The 18,478-nt window shown below is 33.8% G+C and overlaps 1 protein-coding gene across 2 annotated transcripts in view; it reads right to left on the reverse strand.

Annotated features, from left to right (window-relative positions):
* Positions 1-451: 451 nt before the first annotated feature.
* Positions 452-18,478, reverse strand: part of PDE3B (phosphodiesterase 3B) — a 95,770-nt gene continuing 77,743 nt past the window's right edge. The window contains exons 8-16 of one of the 2 annotated variants that reach the window (XM_009684736.2): positions 18,153-18,256; positions 17,232-17,366; positions 14,993-15,104; positions 12,083-12,196; positions 6,234-6,433; positions 5,436-5,639; positions 4,411-4,572; positions 2,788-3,037; positions 452-2,428 (exon numbers count right to left, since the gene is read on the reverse strand). In XM_009684736.2, coding sequence (XP_009683031.2) covers positions 2,202-2,428; positions 2,788-3,037; positions 4,411-4,572; positions 5,436-5,639; positions 6,234-6,433; positions 12,083-12,196; positions 14,993-15,104; positions 17,232-17,366; positions 18,153-18,256 — 1,508 coding nt within the window. In that variant the 3' untranslated portion in view covers positions 452-2,201. The remainder of the gene's footprint in view (positions 2,429-2,787; positions 3,038-4,410; positions 4,573-5,435; positions 5,640-6,233; positions 6,434-12,082; positions 12,197-14,992; positions 15,105-17,231; positions 17,367-18,152; positions 18,257-18,478) is intronic. The other variant, XM_068944957.1, reaches the window with a different exon arrangement.

Consider the following 18,478-nt stretch of genomic DNA (forward strand, 5'->3'; position numbering starts at 1 on the left):
CCTTGTTTTTAAATTTAAGTTTCTTCATTATTTCTAAAGAGTATAAGGGAAACCTGAGATAAGAAAGTTGCTGGCAATGCTGTCACTAGATATAAATGCTGCCAATGCTTTAGTAAAGGATAAAATATTATTTATACCTTCTTATTCTCTTTTTATAATACTTTTTAATAACCATTGCTTTAAACAGGAAAGAATGGAAACTGTCACGTAAAATACTATCGCAGGAAGTTTAGACAAGAGCATTCGCATCCTTTTTTCAGTCAAAGCAAGAATGAAACTAAATAGTATTAAAAGTGCTCTTTTACATACAAACATGTAGGCTAAACATGAAATGCTGAAAATACAGCATAATCAAATGAGCATAATTTCTGTTGTCTTCAACTGATCTATCACAGAAATATATGAAAAATAAATGTAAACTACAAGTGAATGATTGATAAGTGCCAGTTTCAGTAGCGCAATATTTTATTAGTGACAGAAGTGTCCGGTTTGAACACTGCTTATGTTTTACAAAAAATGCACTGATAGCAATAATGGCAGCAAAAGGGGATTTGGCACTGATTATATAAAATAGCAAACCATGTCTCAGTGGTCTTCTAAATGGATCCATGAAGAGCTTATTAGTGGAAAATAAAAAAAATAATTCCTTCTCAGTTATTTAAACTGGCCAATCAAGGGAAGAATTAAAATTCAATGGTGTAAAATAGTGCAATACAATATACACAGGGTTATCTTAGGCATGCTACCTCTTTTCAAGTCAGCTGACATAAATGTAAACACAAATATGCTAACATACATTTAGCAACTTGCGCACATGTGCATTTGTTTTTATTTAGTTCAACTGAACAGCATATAAATGTTTACTATTAAAAAGTGCATTTTTAAAACTAGCTTTATTTGTGGCTTGCATAAGGTGATTACATACTTGCAGCCTACTTTATGCATTTTTATTTTTTATTTTTGTAATTAGCCCTCCAATGGTAGTGTTCCTAAAATACAGTTTTGTGAATTGTCTAATTTTCTTATTTAAAAACTCAACAATCTAAAAATTAATATACTACAGTGATGTTTATCCTAGTATTAAGCCTTACACAGAATTGTCACCTTCTGCTTTCCATATGTATATTCCAGCACGTACATCCAACTTGAAGGCAATATAAGCTGTGTCTGTGATGGAAGAAAAGATGTGGGACACAATAAAATACACTAGCCATTTTGAAACAGTAATTTGTCTCTTTGTTTAAAAAAAAAACTCTTTAATTCTCCTGAAGTTTTACATACAAAGAATAAATGAAATATGATCTTATTTCCTCAAAAATGAACACCTAAAATTGGTGCAAGATAAGATCTATTATGTGGTTGACTTGCTTTTAAACAGGAACCTGAGTAAGGGCAGGAAATATAGCATTAGGACTAAAAGAATAAAATCCCTTAAATTAAGTAGCTGAACAAATTTTTAATGTTCTACCACAGAACACCAAGGCAAGAGATGATAACAGCCTTGAATTATCATGAACACCCACTGCAAACCTGAATATTTTTTGCAAAAATAAAACATCAGATTATGCACAATAATAAAAAGCATCAGAATAGATGCACCTGGACTTTTTCTTTTTTAAAACACAAATATCATAATTCAGCATTTATGTCACAGTCCTTGAACAGTTGCTCAGAGATGACTACATTAAGCACACTACTGCGCTAAGTAGACACCCCACAACAGGCTTACACTGCAACGGTAACACGGTTTCCATATGGGCACAGGCTTTTTCTTATTCATGTTCAAAATCCACATGACATACACAACTCAAAACATTATTAGGATTCATCCAACATTTCCTTGTTAGCAAAGAGTTCTTGCCACTTTGGTAACTGAAGTCACTGAATGTTTTTAAAAACTGCAGGTACCTCAAGGAAAATAAGAGTTCCATGTTCAGCAAGGCAGCATTATATCAGGATATTTTATACCAACTAAGGCATAAAGAACTTTGCATCATGGTATACAATACTCAACCTTTGAATAAAGTTTCATATTCTATGTGGTGAAAGTGCATAGGAGGGGGATTCCACTAAAATAGGGAGAATCCTCTCACAGTATTAAGGCCTTTCAACTTTATGCAAACTGTCAGTCCAAAGTCAGCACAGTGAAAAGAAGAGTATAGGCTTTCTAACATCATACTGAATACCACTCTGAAGTTTTCTCAGCATGTCTTTTCTTCTAACTGTCGCTCTTCTTCCTCATCTGCTTCCTCAATAACCTGAATTTCATCTGCCTGAGGTAAGGATGAGATCTCAGTCAGCAGTTTAACTCCTTCAGCTTTATTTTTTTCTTCTTCTTCAATTAATTTCTTCCATATTTTGTGATTTTCACTTAGGTGGTGCATTAGCTGGCAAAATATTCGTCGTCTGCCCTTTTTCCTTTCAGCTTCTGTAAAATTGTAAATATTATATTTGATAGTTTGAGATGCAAAATAATGTAATTATATTTTACACATACAAAAGGCAATGCTACTTTGTGAAAGAGATGTAGGTTTAAGCAAAAAACAGCCAATAAAAAAGGATACTCGATCACAATACTTAAACATTGACAGGATGAAGGACAAATTTCTACTTCAAATTATAAGTCTCTTGTTACTAACCAGAATCTTCTTATAAGTGTAAAATTTGTTATGAAGAAGCATAATCTCAAAATGTACAATACTTAAACTGTACAATTTCAACCATCATTGCTATGTCTGGCTCTATTAAAGGAAACCTGTATGTACTAACTCAAAATTAGACCCTTACTTAAAATGAGATCATCTTCCATTTCTTCATCATCACTCTCCAACTGTGTTCCATCATCATCCTCCATACTTTCTGCATCATCCTCCTCTTCATCAACCCATTGGCCTGGAAGCAACCCAGCTGCATTATAGGAATTACAAAGGGGGCCAACTATGTGAGTAATGAAAGATTCTTGCAGTTTTGCAAGTTGTGGAGAAGAACGATCCATGAATGGACTTATAGGCAATCCAAGATTTGCTTCTTCATCACCCTGAAAAAGAGATTAAAAAAATAAAATACAGAACCTCCCACAAAATTAACTTTAAATTTTAATTTTAAAAATTAATTTTAGGACCAAGTAAATATCCCACAGATTATATCTTTCTAACAGAGGCAATAATAGTATAGACTAAATGAATGAAGATGCAATTAGGACAATTTATAATAAAAAGACATTATGTGTTCAGATTTGTACAACCTATAGTTCTCTCTTCAGCGTTGCTGTGAGGTACCCATGTGAACAGACGGAGATCTAGTTCTACTGGGGCTGCTATTCCTCTGCCTTTGCAGGATAGCTTCAGCTTAGGCAGAAGATTTGACTTCAGCTGTCAAGTCGATGGACAGAGAAAAGGGAAAAGTAAACAGCTAGAATAAGGCATGCTTATAAATAGCTTCCCCTAAAAGCATGGCGTAGAAGGAAAAGGAATCGTAACATCCAGAATAAAATAATTATTTTCATTCTATAAACTGGAGAAGAATAAGTTAGATAGTGGCTAATACACGACTCTAAGTTAGGAACACTTCCCCTAGCATTTCTTTGGGACCTGATACTGTTTTATGAACAAGTTTTGCCTAAAGGAACCACTTAGAATACTATGGTCTTGCATTTCAGATTATTTTTTATTATTTAGTATTTTTGTAGCTTACCTCTATTTTCCTCGTTTGAAAAATATTTTTCAGTCCCTAGTTGTTGCCTCAAAGAGTTAACTCCTCAGAAAGTTGACCAACACAGACAGTAAAATTATTCTGGTATATATGTTAGGATGCTTACAGAAATTGTAGATGTAAAAATGGACAAATGGACAACAGTTTTTCAGACTTTTTCCCCATTAATGGTGACAGAAAGTTCCACTGTAAAATCTTTTTAACATTTTAAATGTCAAAGTTACTAATGTGTATTTTTGATTTTTTTTTTTTTTGAAATTTTGATATATCCTTTGCACTAGGAGTTAAGTATATGTTCCCAGTCGTGTGGTTTCCATATATATTCTTTGACCTAGAAACATTCTAGTGAATACATCTTCCCAAAGTAGAATGAGTTGTTTCTGGTTACTAGTATGTTTGCCCTAAGGCGGGGGGGAAAAAAAAAGAAAATAAACTAATAACTGAAAAATGAACAACATTAGTAGGGAGATTTTTTCCAAACTTCTAACACAGGCAATAGGGCGTAAAAGACTATGATAGCGTGCTACCTATAAAAAATTACTTGGCAGTATTCAGCAAAAGAAGACAGAAATACTTTACCTGAACATATAACAAAAGGAATAACATAGAAATATTTAGTTATACTTTTGGTGATGCAAATATTTGATCATCTGCCTATCATTAAGAAAAATAAGAGTAAATTACACTTTCCATACCTACCTGCTCATAAAATTCATTGACAATGCCTTCTGTCCATTTCAGATGCAGCTCTCTAACTTTTGCTGGGCCATTAATATCTGCCAGTTTGATGCATATTTGACAGACCAGCAGGCGATCATTTTCATTGCTCCATTCTATTCCATGACTGTTGATATCATTGGCCTGGTTTGAGCACATACATTTTTAAAAATTAAATTAAAGCTATTCGTCAGTGTTACTTTTTCCAGGCTCTGCACAACAGACACTTGCATTAATTTTTTCATATCGTTTTCTGATTGATATAATTTAAAAAAACATTTTCTATCTTTCAGAATATGGACGTGTAAGATACTATCAAGGTCAGACAATCTCACTGGAATTTTTGAAGGTTTAAGGAACCTTCAAACGTTTATGGAAAAGGAAATGAGCGAACTTTCTCCTCCCAACAGGAGAATGTGCTCCAGTTTCCTGTGCATAATTAACTGCATTAGCTTATGAACAAAATGGCATGCCTCACTTGAATCTTTAAACACTGCTTCTCAGTTACTACGATTTTTGTATTTATTGTCAAGTTTTAAAGGATCAGAATATCCTGCATTTGTACATTTTTGAAATACTTGGGCCAAAATTCAGTTGCAATGTAGTGCCATTGGTCTGGATCAGCTGCTGCTCCAGAAGGTCTCCTTCCTGTATGTCCTGTATCCTATCTGCAGACCCATATGAATGTTTATGCATCAGCAACTGAATTCAACTGATCAAAAATATTTGTGATCATATTTTAAGACCTTTTTTGAGAAATGTAGTATGTTAAAATAAGAGGCATTAAGGATTAGGGTCGAAGTCTATGCTAGTACTTCAGAATACATTAAATAGTTTAATTACCTTGTACAAAGAAAATACTTGTGGGTTTTGCGGGAATCAGTTAAGGTAAATTTAAATAATCTAAAACTTTAGGTGCAAGTTATTAATAGCAACAACCATTGAGTAGCAACACTAACATCAGTATATCATGACTAGCTCAGGGCAGACACCAAAATGTAGCAAACCTTAGCATTAAATTCAGCAAGGAAATCAAAATGCTTCTTAAGATCTGTGGCAAGGATTGCTTCAATCACTAAAAAACGGAATCGCTTGAATTCTACATGATCGAGATTTGATAAAAAGTTGTATTCTGGTCGTGATAAGAAAAGATTCCAGGCTGAAGCAGCATGATGATTTTCTAAGACTGATCTGTCATTGTAGAGAACAGCCTACAAAAGGAGAAATTGTAATTAAATATTCTGAAGCATAAGGGCTAGTCAGTAATATGACGTTATTTTATTTTACTTTTTTTTTTTTTTTTTTTTTTAAATGAAGCTGTACCAGAAATGATGTTTTGCCTTCTAGTTTTAAGGACTAAAATGAACCAAAAATGGCACATGAGAGAAAGAAATAGGTTTAAAAAAAAAAAAAAGAAAGAAAAAAAGAAAAAAGAAAACAAAAAGCAGTAAGTGAAGATTTGTTTTTCTTAAAAGGAATTTCTTTTAAAACATCCACGCATTAGCCACTTAGACAGACCTAGAGCCAGCTCTCCATGAAATCATCGTTTACCTTCATTGATTTATGTTATTGTTTTCAATTTTGTAACCTGAACATTATGTCTACACATATACACAACCAATACACACAAAACACTTCAGAATTTATCAGGACAAAAAGTGTTACACAAGTAAATACAAATCACTTTCCCTGTGTCTTAAATTAGGCAAACGTTCCCTAAGCAAGCAACAGTAGGGATACAGAAGAAAAGAATTTTCATTGCTTTTCTGATTTCGGATAATTTTCTGGGTAAAAGAATTTCTTACCTGAGGTGCATTTGTAGCCACTAGAAAAGCGTTTGTACGACCAGGGTGATCATAATCGTGCATGGCAGCTGCTACATATAAAGCCATCAATTCCAAGGCAGGAATGCTTGATGTCAGGCACCCGTAGCTGTCATCAGCAATAGAGCAGCTTTTTGAAGAAATATAGCTGACTCGAACAGGAGAAATACCACTAGCTTCATCTAAGAAAATTGAAAGTATATAAATGAAAATATATAGAACATATTTTCATTTATATTTTAAACATATTTAAAATCACTCAGCCAGATACTATTGCTAACATAATCTTAATATAGTTATCCTTGCAGTTGTGGAGCAAATCATTTTCAAAGACCAACTTATTATACTTAAAAAAAGTCATACTATTGCTTATACTTAAATCAGTAATTTAGAAAAGTTGATAATGCTAGCAAGTAATAAAGTCATCATGACCACACAGGTTTTTCAAAAGGGTAGATGCATTGCAAAAACATAACAAGCTCTGGCTGTTTCATGATGTAACAAGAGGAGGGCAGACAAATTCCTACAGACCATCCTGGAGCCTTTAAAAAGTGTCACTGAAGTGGAAAGCCACATAATCCTTTTCTAAAGCCAGTTCTTTACCTATTACTACATACAGATATAGTATACCTCAGTAACCTTTTTACGTGTCAAGATCTCACATTACAACGCTGACATAGCTATCCTTCACAGAGCAAATAAAGGAGATTCAGAAGAACTGGGAACATAATCGGAAAAAAAAGTTTTTAATTCACCACAGCCAGAGTTCAACTCTTCTTGCCAAATAATTTTAGAAGAAAAAGATGGTAATTAGATGCTTATGAAAACAGTGTCAAAACATTAGGGTTCTCTGCATTTACACAGTATAAACAGCTTTAGGCTGGTAGTGTTGTTTCAGTGTCGAGAGTTGCAATTTGCTAAATCTCATGGTAGAAGCTATGCTTTTCTATACAGTGAATCACAGTGATATTATCTGTGATAACACTCTGACACTTGTGTACTCAAGTCATACATAGGGAACACGGTGTGTAGAGGAAAGTAATTATTAGAAATGCTTCATACTGCAAGACATGTTCAGGAGGTAATTTAGTATTTTTGCAAATGTTTCTTTTACTTTGTCTTTTTAAATGCATATCTCATTTAGCATGAGCTCTGTTTCCTATAAACAGTATGTTTGCAAGGATAAAGTGTTAAAAATCACAATAACAAATCTTTCTCAAAAAGGAGTTTATTTCTCAGGGCATAACGTTATTAAACCAGCTAACTCAAGGACAGCTATCAAGACCAAGCTTGCAACTGTCAGATCAAAGGATACTACACACTTTTTCAACAACAAAAATGCTAGCAAATATTTATTCATATAAGAGGAGTTTGGCAACAGTAAGGTAGAAACTTCTACATAAGAAATATGTCAGTATAGAATAAAAATTATTTATGGAAGGAGCTTACAGTCTTTTAATTAGTACTTATAAAAGTGAGTACATCATCTCCTGTATGTTCTGAAAAGAGCTTCTGAGGTACGGGGTCAAAGCACAGACACAACTGCAACATCCAACAAACAAATCTAAGACAAAAAAAGCCTAAATATACAGTCTAGAGCTTACGTACGAAATGAAACCCAAAAACCTTTTAAAATATATGAAAAAAAATACTTTTTAAATTGCAACATGAGATGCAAATAAAGCAATACTACACCATAACACGGGTCCTATCCATCTGCTAAATATATACCTAATACTATTGAGGGTTTCAGATTCTAGACCCAACTCAGCAAGTTGCTGACAACATATCTAATCACATTTTGTCTTCTAGGACAAAATATCAAATTTGTTTTGGCAAAATTTCATGCCTAGAGAACAAAGCAATAAAACAAAACTGCTATTTGAATAGATTTCTTCAATAATTTCTAAATACTATGCATTTTGACAACCATTAACACTGATCCCTGAAAAGATAAAAATTAATCGCTCGTTGTATCACCTAGAAGGTCTACACAAGACTTCACTATTGAAATCGTACAACTGTCCAGATGTAAAAACAAGACAGTTGACCTAAAACCTACCTCAGCGTAGGGAGGACTCCAGTGAGATTAAAACTAGGATCACCAATATAAATTCTAACAGCTCAAAGGATAAGATATGAATTCTGGTTATCTCCTTTGAAAGCTACTCTTCTGAAAGATCAAAGAGCTAGCTGATAAATCTCCTTCTCAACTCACTGCCATTTTTTTCCCATAATATCTTCCTTACCTAGGAGGGGTTGACACCACTGTTAGTATCCTACAGGAAGTTCTTGGTGAAGCAGAAAGATCAAATTGTATTTTGATACAAACTGGATTGTACAGCTAGAGGTCCTAGTTGCTAGTGAAATTACAGCATTTTTGATATGATGATCTTTTTATGTATCCTGATAACTGTCAGGTTAAAAAAAAAACGGGGAGGGTTGTCTTAAACAGCTGAAATCACACTGGCTAGAGTGACCTCTATAAAGCTGAACTCTGGACCAGCATGTTCATCAGTAGTTTCAGGATGAGCTTTCATTCTCTTCTTCTCTAGCATGAGAAAATCCACTGTAAAATCCTTTGCACCTATATCACATTGGAAATGTCTATACAGTGGGCCAATAGCTCCCAATAAAAACTTGTTTGGGCAGACTCTTGTGCAAGATTCCTTGAAAAGAAAACCAAGGTAGGGAGGGAGGGCAGGGAAGAGGAAGGTGTATGGTGGAGAAACAAGCTGGTCTCCACTTTGACATCCAAGTATTTTCCGTTTTCACCATCCTGCGTATCCGACTGCAAAGTAGAGGACACAAAAGACAGACAGAGGAAGTGCAATAGGGAGCAGAGAGGAGATTACGGTGCTTGGCATTCCTTCAGGACTACCGCTTGAAGAATACTTGCTAATTGGAGGAGAGGGAGTTGAATAACATTCTTCAGTATGCCTGGTATCTAAAGTAACTGATACAGACAGAAAGGGTGCAGCTTTGGCCATCGTAAAAAGACTTCAGAATTGAAGGGATTCCTCTTAACATGCAGAGATGAAAAAGGTAAAAGAACCAAAGAATTACCTGCCAACATCTAAAGCAATGTAGGATTATCCACAGACCAAGGATTGAGCAGAAGGGTCTCAAAGAGCCTTAAAGAGACTTATATGTCATTTGACATGCCTAAGCTGTGCAGCAAGGATGACATCCATGAAGACACTGAGGCTTTATGTTGCATCCCAAAAACACATTTTGGGCATGCCTTACATATCAAAGCACAGATTAAAAGTTCCACCTGCTATAAGAGGAGAGACCTGAGCAACAAATTTAGTAGCTTCCAGAACGGCTTCATTTATGGGCCATGATACCAAAATCAGGGGTGGCATGTAGAAGACGTCAATCAATATATAATCACATACAATTTCCTCACCCAAGAAACATACAAAGATATTATTACCCACTTCAGCAGTTCCGGAAGTGACTGCTGATCATAATAAACTGAGGCAAACTTTTCTGCCATCTACAATGATCAGGACTCTCCCACAGCAGAACAGTCCTAGGCATAGTAAGAGAGTTGCATAGTAAGGGCCAGAACAGCTTATCTCTTCTGTAAAGGGTTACTGAGCATTAGTTGTTGGGGGACAAGAATCATCCATAATTGATATCTGTAGAATGAGAAGATAAAAAGCAGTAAGTGAGATCAGAGATTAAGACGATTCTGCCATATAATAATTCCAAGGCTAACATGATATATTGCATGTCCCTGTAAGAGTGCTGTATCCACGCTTACTGCCCTCCTCTGAGGGGAGAAGGAAGAAGAGATTTGCTTTGATACTTGAAACTATACAGTGCCTTAGAAGCCATAAAACACAGGAACTTCCCTCTGTGGCTACAGTTCACTCGTGCTGAAGAAGTCTGGTTCAGAAAAATGCTTCAGTAAGCACAGAAGGCAATCTAGTGGAACAAGGTGACACTGCTTGGCCATCCAGTCTGTCTCTCTTGATATCTGATTGCAGTAGCTGTCATTAAGATTAAAAGCTTAGATTATTATAGTTGCTTTCTTATTATTAAAATGTACTGGTAGGTATGTGTTACTTGGGAGGGAATGCAGAGAAGGAGGGAGATTGGTGAAAAGATATGTCTCAGAGTCCAAACTACAGATTTTAGAAAATCCACAGAGATACCAATGGTTACTCATTATCTTTAATGTCTCTGTCACTTCTTCTTTGCCTTCCCCTTACTGTCATGTTGCTAAAGTCCTCCAGCTGTCATGCAGACTTGGAATTTCATTCCCTTCTTAAAATGACAGCACCAAAAGAACATGTTACAGTTTCATCCTAACCTCAACAAGACCGAGAAAGGATGAATCAGTATCTTTCTCAGTATTTCTATTTTCTGCCATTTCTTGAAATTACTGACCTATAGACAAAGCTCAGTGGACAATACTGCAAAAGGAATTGACCCCATTAGTTTAAAATATTTGCATGATAAGGAGAGCCACAGTGCTATTCTCCTCTTTTCTCTGGGCAAAGTCATCACTTAAAAAAAAAAAAAAAGGGGGGGGGGGAGTATGTATTTCATCACTGCTTAAAAAAAGGGTCTCTTCTGCCTTACTAGACTAAATAAGGATTAAAAATCATACCAACTTTGACAATGAAAAAGCTTCAAAGCAATAACACTATAATTTCATATCTTTAATTTTACTTTTTAGAGAGGAAAGGAGAAAAAAAAGGAATTTTTATCATTTTTATTTCCTCCAATAAGTCTCCAGCCCCAACCATCTTAACTCTCATCGGAAGAAAACGTAGGCTACAATCAGTGGATGTGGACAAATTTGGAGAAAAAAAGAAAAAAAAAAGAGAAAGGTGGTAGCAGAGGTGGAAAGAAATTAAGGGAAAAAATATTAGAAAGAAATAAAATCTATGCTATGATATACTCCACAGTTCCCAAATTACTTCAAAAAATTACAGCCCTCTAAAAGCCACATGCTTTGCATCTTGTCTTTCTTACTGCATAGATGAAATAAGGTCAGAGCTCTTCAAGAGTGCTGAATTTCTCTCACTGTTTCTTCTTTAAATATACATGTATTTTAGCATTAAAGTTTATATTTAGCAGTGTTTTTATATATAAAATATTCATATATATGCACACATATATGAATATATATGATATATGTAAAAACTACAAAGAGTTAATTCTATAAAGTCACAGACAACACAAAAGCAAACTTAATTGTAACTAACATCATCCAAATTTTGACTTTAAATACTCTTTATTTCTTTTCTTTTTTTTTTTTTTTCTTTTTTAGGGATTATATTTTTCAGTTGTTACTGGTAGAGTAGTCCCTTCGATACCTGAATGTCTATATGCGATTTCTAATATAGGATTCTCAGATACTCATTTTTACACTAAAACCATTAAGCCAAACTTCAATTAAGTGAAATATTTTGGCTTTGGAATTTTTACTTTGGGCTATTTAATTTCCTAATAAAATTAAGAAATATTACTCTAATGTATTTCAAATGCTGAAAATATGCTGACTGTAGCAGTATACAGAGGTTTTACTCAGCAAAGAAAATTTAAGTGAAACAATATCCCCTGGCTAACAAAGCAGAAACTACAATTATTCATCCAATAATTATTCTAAAATCCACTGCATGATACTTATGAATGGTATGTACTAATACTGTCTTATCTCTCACTGCCTTATTTTAAAATATTAAGAATATTTGAGTGATAAGAATAAGGTGAGCTTCTTCCCTGAGTAATTTTCAATCCATTAATTTTACCTATTGTGGTTTCATTAGAATATTCTTGTAAGAAAAAGGATAACCTATGTGGATACATACCCGTATCACTTTCCCTTATATGCTCATTATGAATTTGCTGAAATCCAGGAATAGGCCGTGTTGTTAGATACCATACTGCATGAAGAACATCTGTGGCATGTATACGATTGTGATCTGAAAATAATCAAAATATTAGGTGAGCTGCTTTCTTTACACTCTTTTGCCCAAGACTTTGTGTTTAAATTCTTTAATAAATACCATACAAAACATTTTTTTTAATTTCCTAAAAAAACCCTTGTAAGTGTAATATTTTTCATACTTGACCCAAACGTAATACTTTAGATTTGGCTTTTGCTTCTCATGAAGTTTTATTCAAGATGACATAATTCTTATTCTTTCCTTTTTTCTACTTGTTTTGTAAAACTTAGTAAGAACATTGTACCGTCTTTCCACAAATAAATATTATCTAACACACATGTATATTAACTGTTTATGTATCTTTTAAAATGCAGAAATACATAAAACATCAAAACAATGGTCTATGTTTGACTTACATTCATGGTGTGGAGAAACATGACCAGAAAAATGAAGCAGAAAACAGGCAGAAACAATAGAACTAACCCATCAGAGCGGGCTTGTGGTTTACACTGTACTTCACGTGAAGTTAATTTTATTCATCTAAAAATCATGCCTGTTACTCTAATTTATTTAACATGTAATTATCTATTTTTGAGTGCTCTATTTCTGTAGAAATACCAGGACAATAAATAGTATAGAAAATGCAGTAAAATGATTAATAAGTTATTCCCAAATGAGTAAGAATTCCAAGATAATTGAACTTGTCCATGTATAATCCAAAGAGTTAAAGTAGAAATAGCTAAAATTATATTTCTAATAGGATTTCATGGAATAATATTGTCAACATTTTTCCTTAGAAACGAAATAAACTTTTGTGAGACATGAATATGAATACATAAACTGAAAGTCCATATGAAATAGTAAAAATTTAGTGTGAAAAGATGCATACGTTTGTGCCACACAAGAATAACCAGTCTCATTAGGACTTAATATATTAAAAATTTTTTGGAATGAGACATAAGGCTGGGAAGATCAAAGCATCCCAGAGACAGTACGTTTAATCATTTGTCAAGTACACATCGGACAAGTCTTTATTTTTATGAAGTCTTCTCTTGTGCTGAGAAACTCGTTAATGAAGTGGTTACAGTAGTATGCTTTCTTTGTCAGTATATTTGAGTATGGGTGGATTGGGATAGAATGCTTTCATGAATGAATTCCACACAAGTCTGCCCAAACATTTTTCTTTGTTTGTTTGTTTGTTTTTAATGTAGGCCAACCATTCATATATGTTGAGTTTTCAGTATGTGTAGGATCCAACCTTCAAAATCTTGTGTGTTGCTAGTGACTGAAAAAATTCTGATAATTGGACAAATTAAACAATTATCCATAGCAGAATCAGAAGGAAGATGATGTATGCATGAGGGAGGGGATTGTCCATTTTCTGTTTATTGTCTTGTTACTGGGTTCCAAAAAAGGAAAACGGTAGTGGGTTGAAAATATTACATCAACTACTACAGGTTTATCCCGAGGAGTTCTGAGTCTGTAAGGCCCTACCCAGGATGCTGGTTTTGACTTGCACAGAATGGGAATTTCATGTCTCTTCTGAAAAAGCTTTGAATGGGAACCTTCACAAGTGAGAGGTATTTACTTGTGGAGGTCCTCCACAGATAAGTGGGGCGTGGAAGAAGGTTTACTCACCTGTGAAATAGCTAGAAAAAAGAATTTAATTGATAAGATCCATGCCAAATATATTTTGAAAGACAGAAGTAAAATCCAAAAGATCCTACTAACTTGGAATACTAACCCAAATTCAACTAGAGGACAGTCAGTAAAGACAGTAGAGAAGTGCTGCACTTGGGAATAGCAAACAAATGAATACAAAATGGACAATAATTAGCCAAGAAATGGTATGCTGTAGAAAGGATTAGGGAGATACAATGGATCACAGACAGACTATAAAACTAAGCATGCTATTAAAAGTTGTGTCATGTGTGAAAACCTGAAAGTACTTATTCTGGCATTTTTGGATATGGTAAAGCCAGAGAAGACCTAGAAAAATGGTAAGTATAAAACATAAGTACTTATGAAGAAAAACTGAAAGAAATGATTTTGTCTAGAAAGAGGGACTTTGCAGAGACATAATAAAACATCAAAATAGAAGAAAATTCATTTTAAAAGTTTAGACAACTGTTCTGTCTATCCATCACAGAACACAAAATAAAAAAAATGTATATGTAAAAGGGCAAATATTCTGTAAGGGAGACTTGGGTTAAATATTTTGGAAAAAATGAATTTAAATTGGTAGTAGAGGCTATATCACTGAATGCTTTCAAGAAATAAGTTTGATAAATATCGAACATCTGCTAGGCATATTTCATCATACCTGAGAGTCAGGAATAAATTAAGAGACCTTTTAAATCAGTGATGGTGAGCAGCTAACATTGCAAGTGATCTAGCAACTATAGGAATCTGTGCTGGCTCAACATGTATGAGTTGCCTTTTTTTATTATTAATAAATTTGGCAGCCCTAAACAGAAAGATGAATTGTTACTGCCAAAATTCTTATTTTCCTATTATTGTATCAGAGACTTAATCCACAACTTTTTAAATCAACAAAAATTCCCATTTAGTTCAGTAATTTGATTCAGCTTTCTGTAAGATTATATTGCACTTATACATTAACAAATGTATACAAATGTAACAAAAGTTTTTGAGTCCATCAATTTTTGTTGTAGTAACTCAAACCTGCTCAAAATTCTGCCAAATATATGAATCTAAAATATATTAAGCTCAGACATCATCTACATCTGTGTTAAACATTAAACTAAAACATACACCAAAGAGCATATACTAGTATAAAAGAAAAAACACATTTAATTGGATATTACTTACAGGGAATATCTCGGTAGCCATTTTCAAGGGCACAGAAGTAATTCATGAATTCTTGAGTTGGAATTTTGAAAATTTCAAACAAACCAGTGTCTTGAAACAAGGTATAAGTTACCTAAATACATGTTAAAATGAACTTTAGTCTGAAAAGTCACAACATCTAAGCCTATTCTGCTTCTCAACTTTAAAAATATTCCTGTTTTTTTTAAATTTTGCTTGCTGATAGAGCTGGAAATTACTGAAATTCCTTTAAAGATTATTTGAAAGCTAATGTCATACATATAAGCTTAAATTGTTGGTGCTAAAAAAACCCCATTATTTTCTTAATATTCTCTCAAATACAGAATAATATAGTTTTTATTTCTCTACTGATAAATCCTATGTGCAACTGATTACTTTTAATACTACTCTTCAAGCCTGTTTCATAATATGTTAGAGAACTCATGCTTTGTTTCATTACTGACCTAAAAAAAACCCTAAATTCTTATTCATATTGTTCAAAATTCAAATTACCTTACTACAGAGATCAATTAATGAAAAAAAATTTCTGTCTATTTTTCAGACTTTGGCAAATAAATACTATATTTTATTCATCATTATTACTTATCTTAGTCTTTAAAAAAAAGCTAGCTGGCAAATCATATTTTTAAAATGCACTCAGACTACACACACAGACATACACTGTGTTAATATATTTTGGTTTACAAGTAGAACTTTGTGACCGTAAAAAACTTAACAGAGAGAGAGAGAGAGAGAGAGCGAGCGAGCACGCGCGAGCAAAAATTAAGAAAACTTTTCTAAGCAAGACACCACTTCTCATTTTGTCACCTCTTTTTCACACACTTCAGAAAAAAAAAAAAAAAGTCCTGAAGCATGGGACGTCTCAAAGGTTCATGAGAACAAAATGAAGGGACGTCCATTCTTCCACCTGTCCCAGATATTCCCCTCACACAATGTGAGAGCTAGAATTAAAAATGTTCCCTTCTAAGCGCATACAGTTGATACTGGTAAAATATACTTCTTCAGCTTTTAACTGAGATATGTATCAGATGCCTTAAGCATAACAGATAAGGTATTAGGAAGAACTGTTCTGGCAGAGATGAGTAGAAACCTGCACACTCTAGGTACCTTACAGGTTTGCACTGTCCCCTAGATTGCACACTCACTAAATGCATGCTAATACAGGTCATGGAGCACTAGCATATCACTGAAAAAAACACTTCTCAAAAATGGACTGTGGCATCCTGAACTGCACTAACAGCATCCAGCAACCAAGGTCACAAAAGACCTGGAATGAACAGGCAAGATTAACCTAGGAATCAAAGAGCTGTGAAAAACACTTCTAAAATACTCTTAACGGTACTCATTAGTACTCAAACAGAATCTAATGACAAAAATGAGATTATCCCCATTGCTTTTTCCTCTCTTCAATACAGGTGCAGCTCTACACTTTGTATCTGGGTGCTTCTAGCTTTTTTTTTTTTTTTTTTTTTTTTTTTACTGCCACTGCTTGTTGCTTTCACTTACCTTGAACTGACAGCAATAGGTGTTCTAATTCAGGATAGAAAAGTAAATTATTAGCAAGAAAAAACATTTTGTGGTGAGATCAGAACCAGATCTAAGTCATACTATAGACCCATGATTGCTAGATCCAGTGTAAGGAAAAAGGCAGAAACTTCCAGATGACGTTGATGGATGGGAGAAACTAGGGGAGAGCAAACAGGATCACCAAACAGAGCTTTGTAGTAAGTTGGAAAGAGATAAAAGGGATACTACATGCAGAAAGCAGCATGGGAAAAAAAAATCCCATTGTTTGTAGAATCAAGAGGCAAAAGGCTTCCTAAAAGATCACTTCTCTCCCCCCACAGGTGCAACTCTGGTACAAATATTTTACTGAAATAAAGAAAAAATAAATGGCTGACGAACAAGGTAGCAATTCTGAAAGCAGGAGACAATTTTTCATAGGAAATGGAACACTATTACAAAGTCTACTCCAATAAGAATGAGTCTAACCTACTTGACATTGAGAATAAAATGCAGAAGATTTAGTGCAGCTTGTTTATAAACAAAATACTTTTCATGGTTTACAATGAGATGGAGTACATGAGAAATGATATTTCTGCTTTCCAAGTTAGCATTAATACAGACTTGATTGCAAAACTTTACTCTAGAGCTTAAACAAAATATATAAGCATGACAACTTTATATACCCTACATCATACAATAAAAGACAACAACAAACCTGGCTAAGGATCCTTCCAGACTGGTCTCCCAATTTTTGTGCAAGGTCAAAAATTTGGAAATTCCAATTGTTCATCTTCTCCATTAGTGAATCATGTTCTATTAACATCATTTCTACTGAAGGACCCCGCTCCATCTGTACGAAAGTAAGACACATCAACATCTCTAAAATAAGAGTAAAAACTAATCTCTGAATTACATTCACCACAAAAAAAAAATCTATGAAAATGATAAAGCGTTATTGAACTTACTGTATGCTGCTGTAACCGTGGCTATAAGAAAATCCTAAATCAATGGTACAACTAGCACAGTTAAAAGCTTGACTTGTCACATTCTTGGGCAGCAGATTCCAGGCTTCCTGCAGATGGTGCTAAATTTTCACTTTTTTTTTTTTTTTAAACAAACTAAGTTAATAAAGCAAAATAAAATTTTGTGCAGGCTAACAAAACTTATTTACTGAGCTTTGACAGTTCATTAGTTGAAATATCTTTAAAAAAAATGATGTCTAAACGCAAAACATGAGTATTGCGATTTCTTTTCCCCCCACTTCCAACGCAGTGCATTGTACGAACATTAAGTTGATAGTCTCACTGAATCTGCCACATTTTTTGGTAAACACCCGAGAGAAAATAGTCAATCAGTGTTTGAATATACTTATGTACAAAAAATGTTTACAAATTAATTTTGTTTAACGAAATTTTAATAAAAATCACCATCCTTCTTTTCACTTGCTATTGAAATTTATACAACATAGAAGCACACAATTAAATGAAATGAAATTTTGAATTCTAACAATGCAGCATTTTCCTTCAGACATTACAATTCTTAGCAATTCAGAGACCTCTTTATAGTACATTAGAATGATAAAGAAATACTGCATTAATTAAAATTACTGCAAGTATTTTTGCAATTACGTGCTTACAAGTTGATTATTTGGTGTTTGATGAATCTTTTCTTTCCTTTCATCTTTTCTTCTCTCTGTATGGTGGAAAGATTCTTTTGAAATACTAGTGCTTCCAATTTCACCTTAAAGAAAATATGTACATAAACACTATCAATAACTTGCAAATTACTGCTGTGCAACAATTCTTAAACTGAGTATAACAGATTAATAGCTTGTTTCAAAACCGTTTTTACTTAAGAACTTAATAACAAACAGTTGTAAAGGAAAAATCAATTAGACAAAATCCATTTAAAGTTTTAGAAAAGCTAGAAACATCAGTAGTACTTTCTGGTTCAGTGTTTAGT

Source organism: Struthio camelus, chromosome 5 (assembly GCF_040807025.1).
Source record: "Struthio camelus isolate bStrCam1 chromosome 5, bStrCam1.hap1, whole genome shotgun sequence".
Taxonomy (NCBI): domain Eukaryota; kingdom Metazoa; phylum Chordata; class Aves; order Struthioniformes; family Struthionidae; genus Struthio; species Struthio camelus.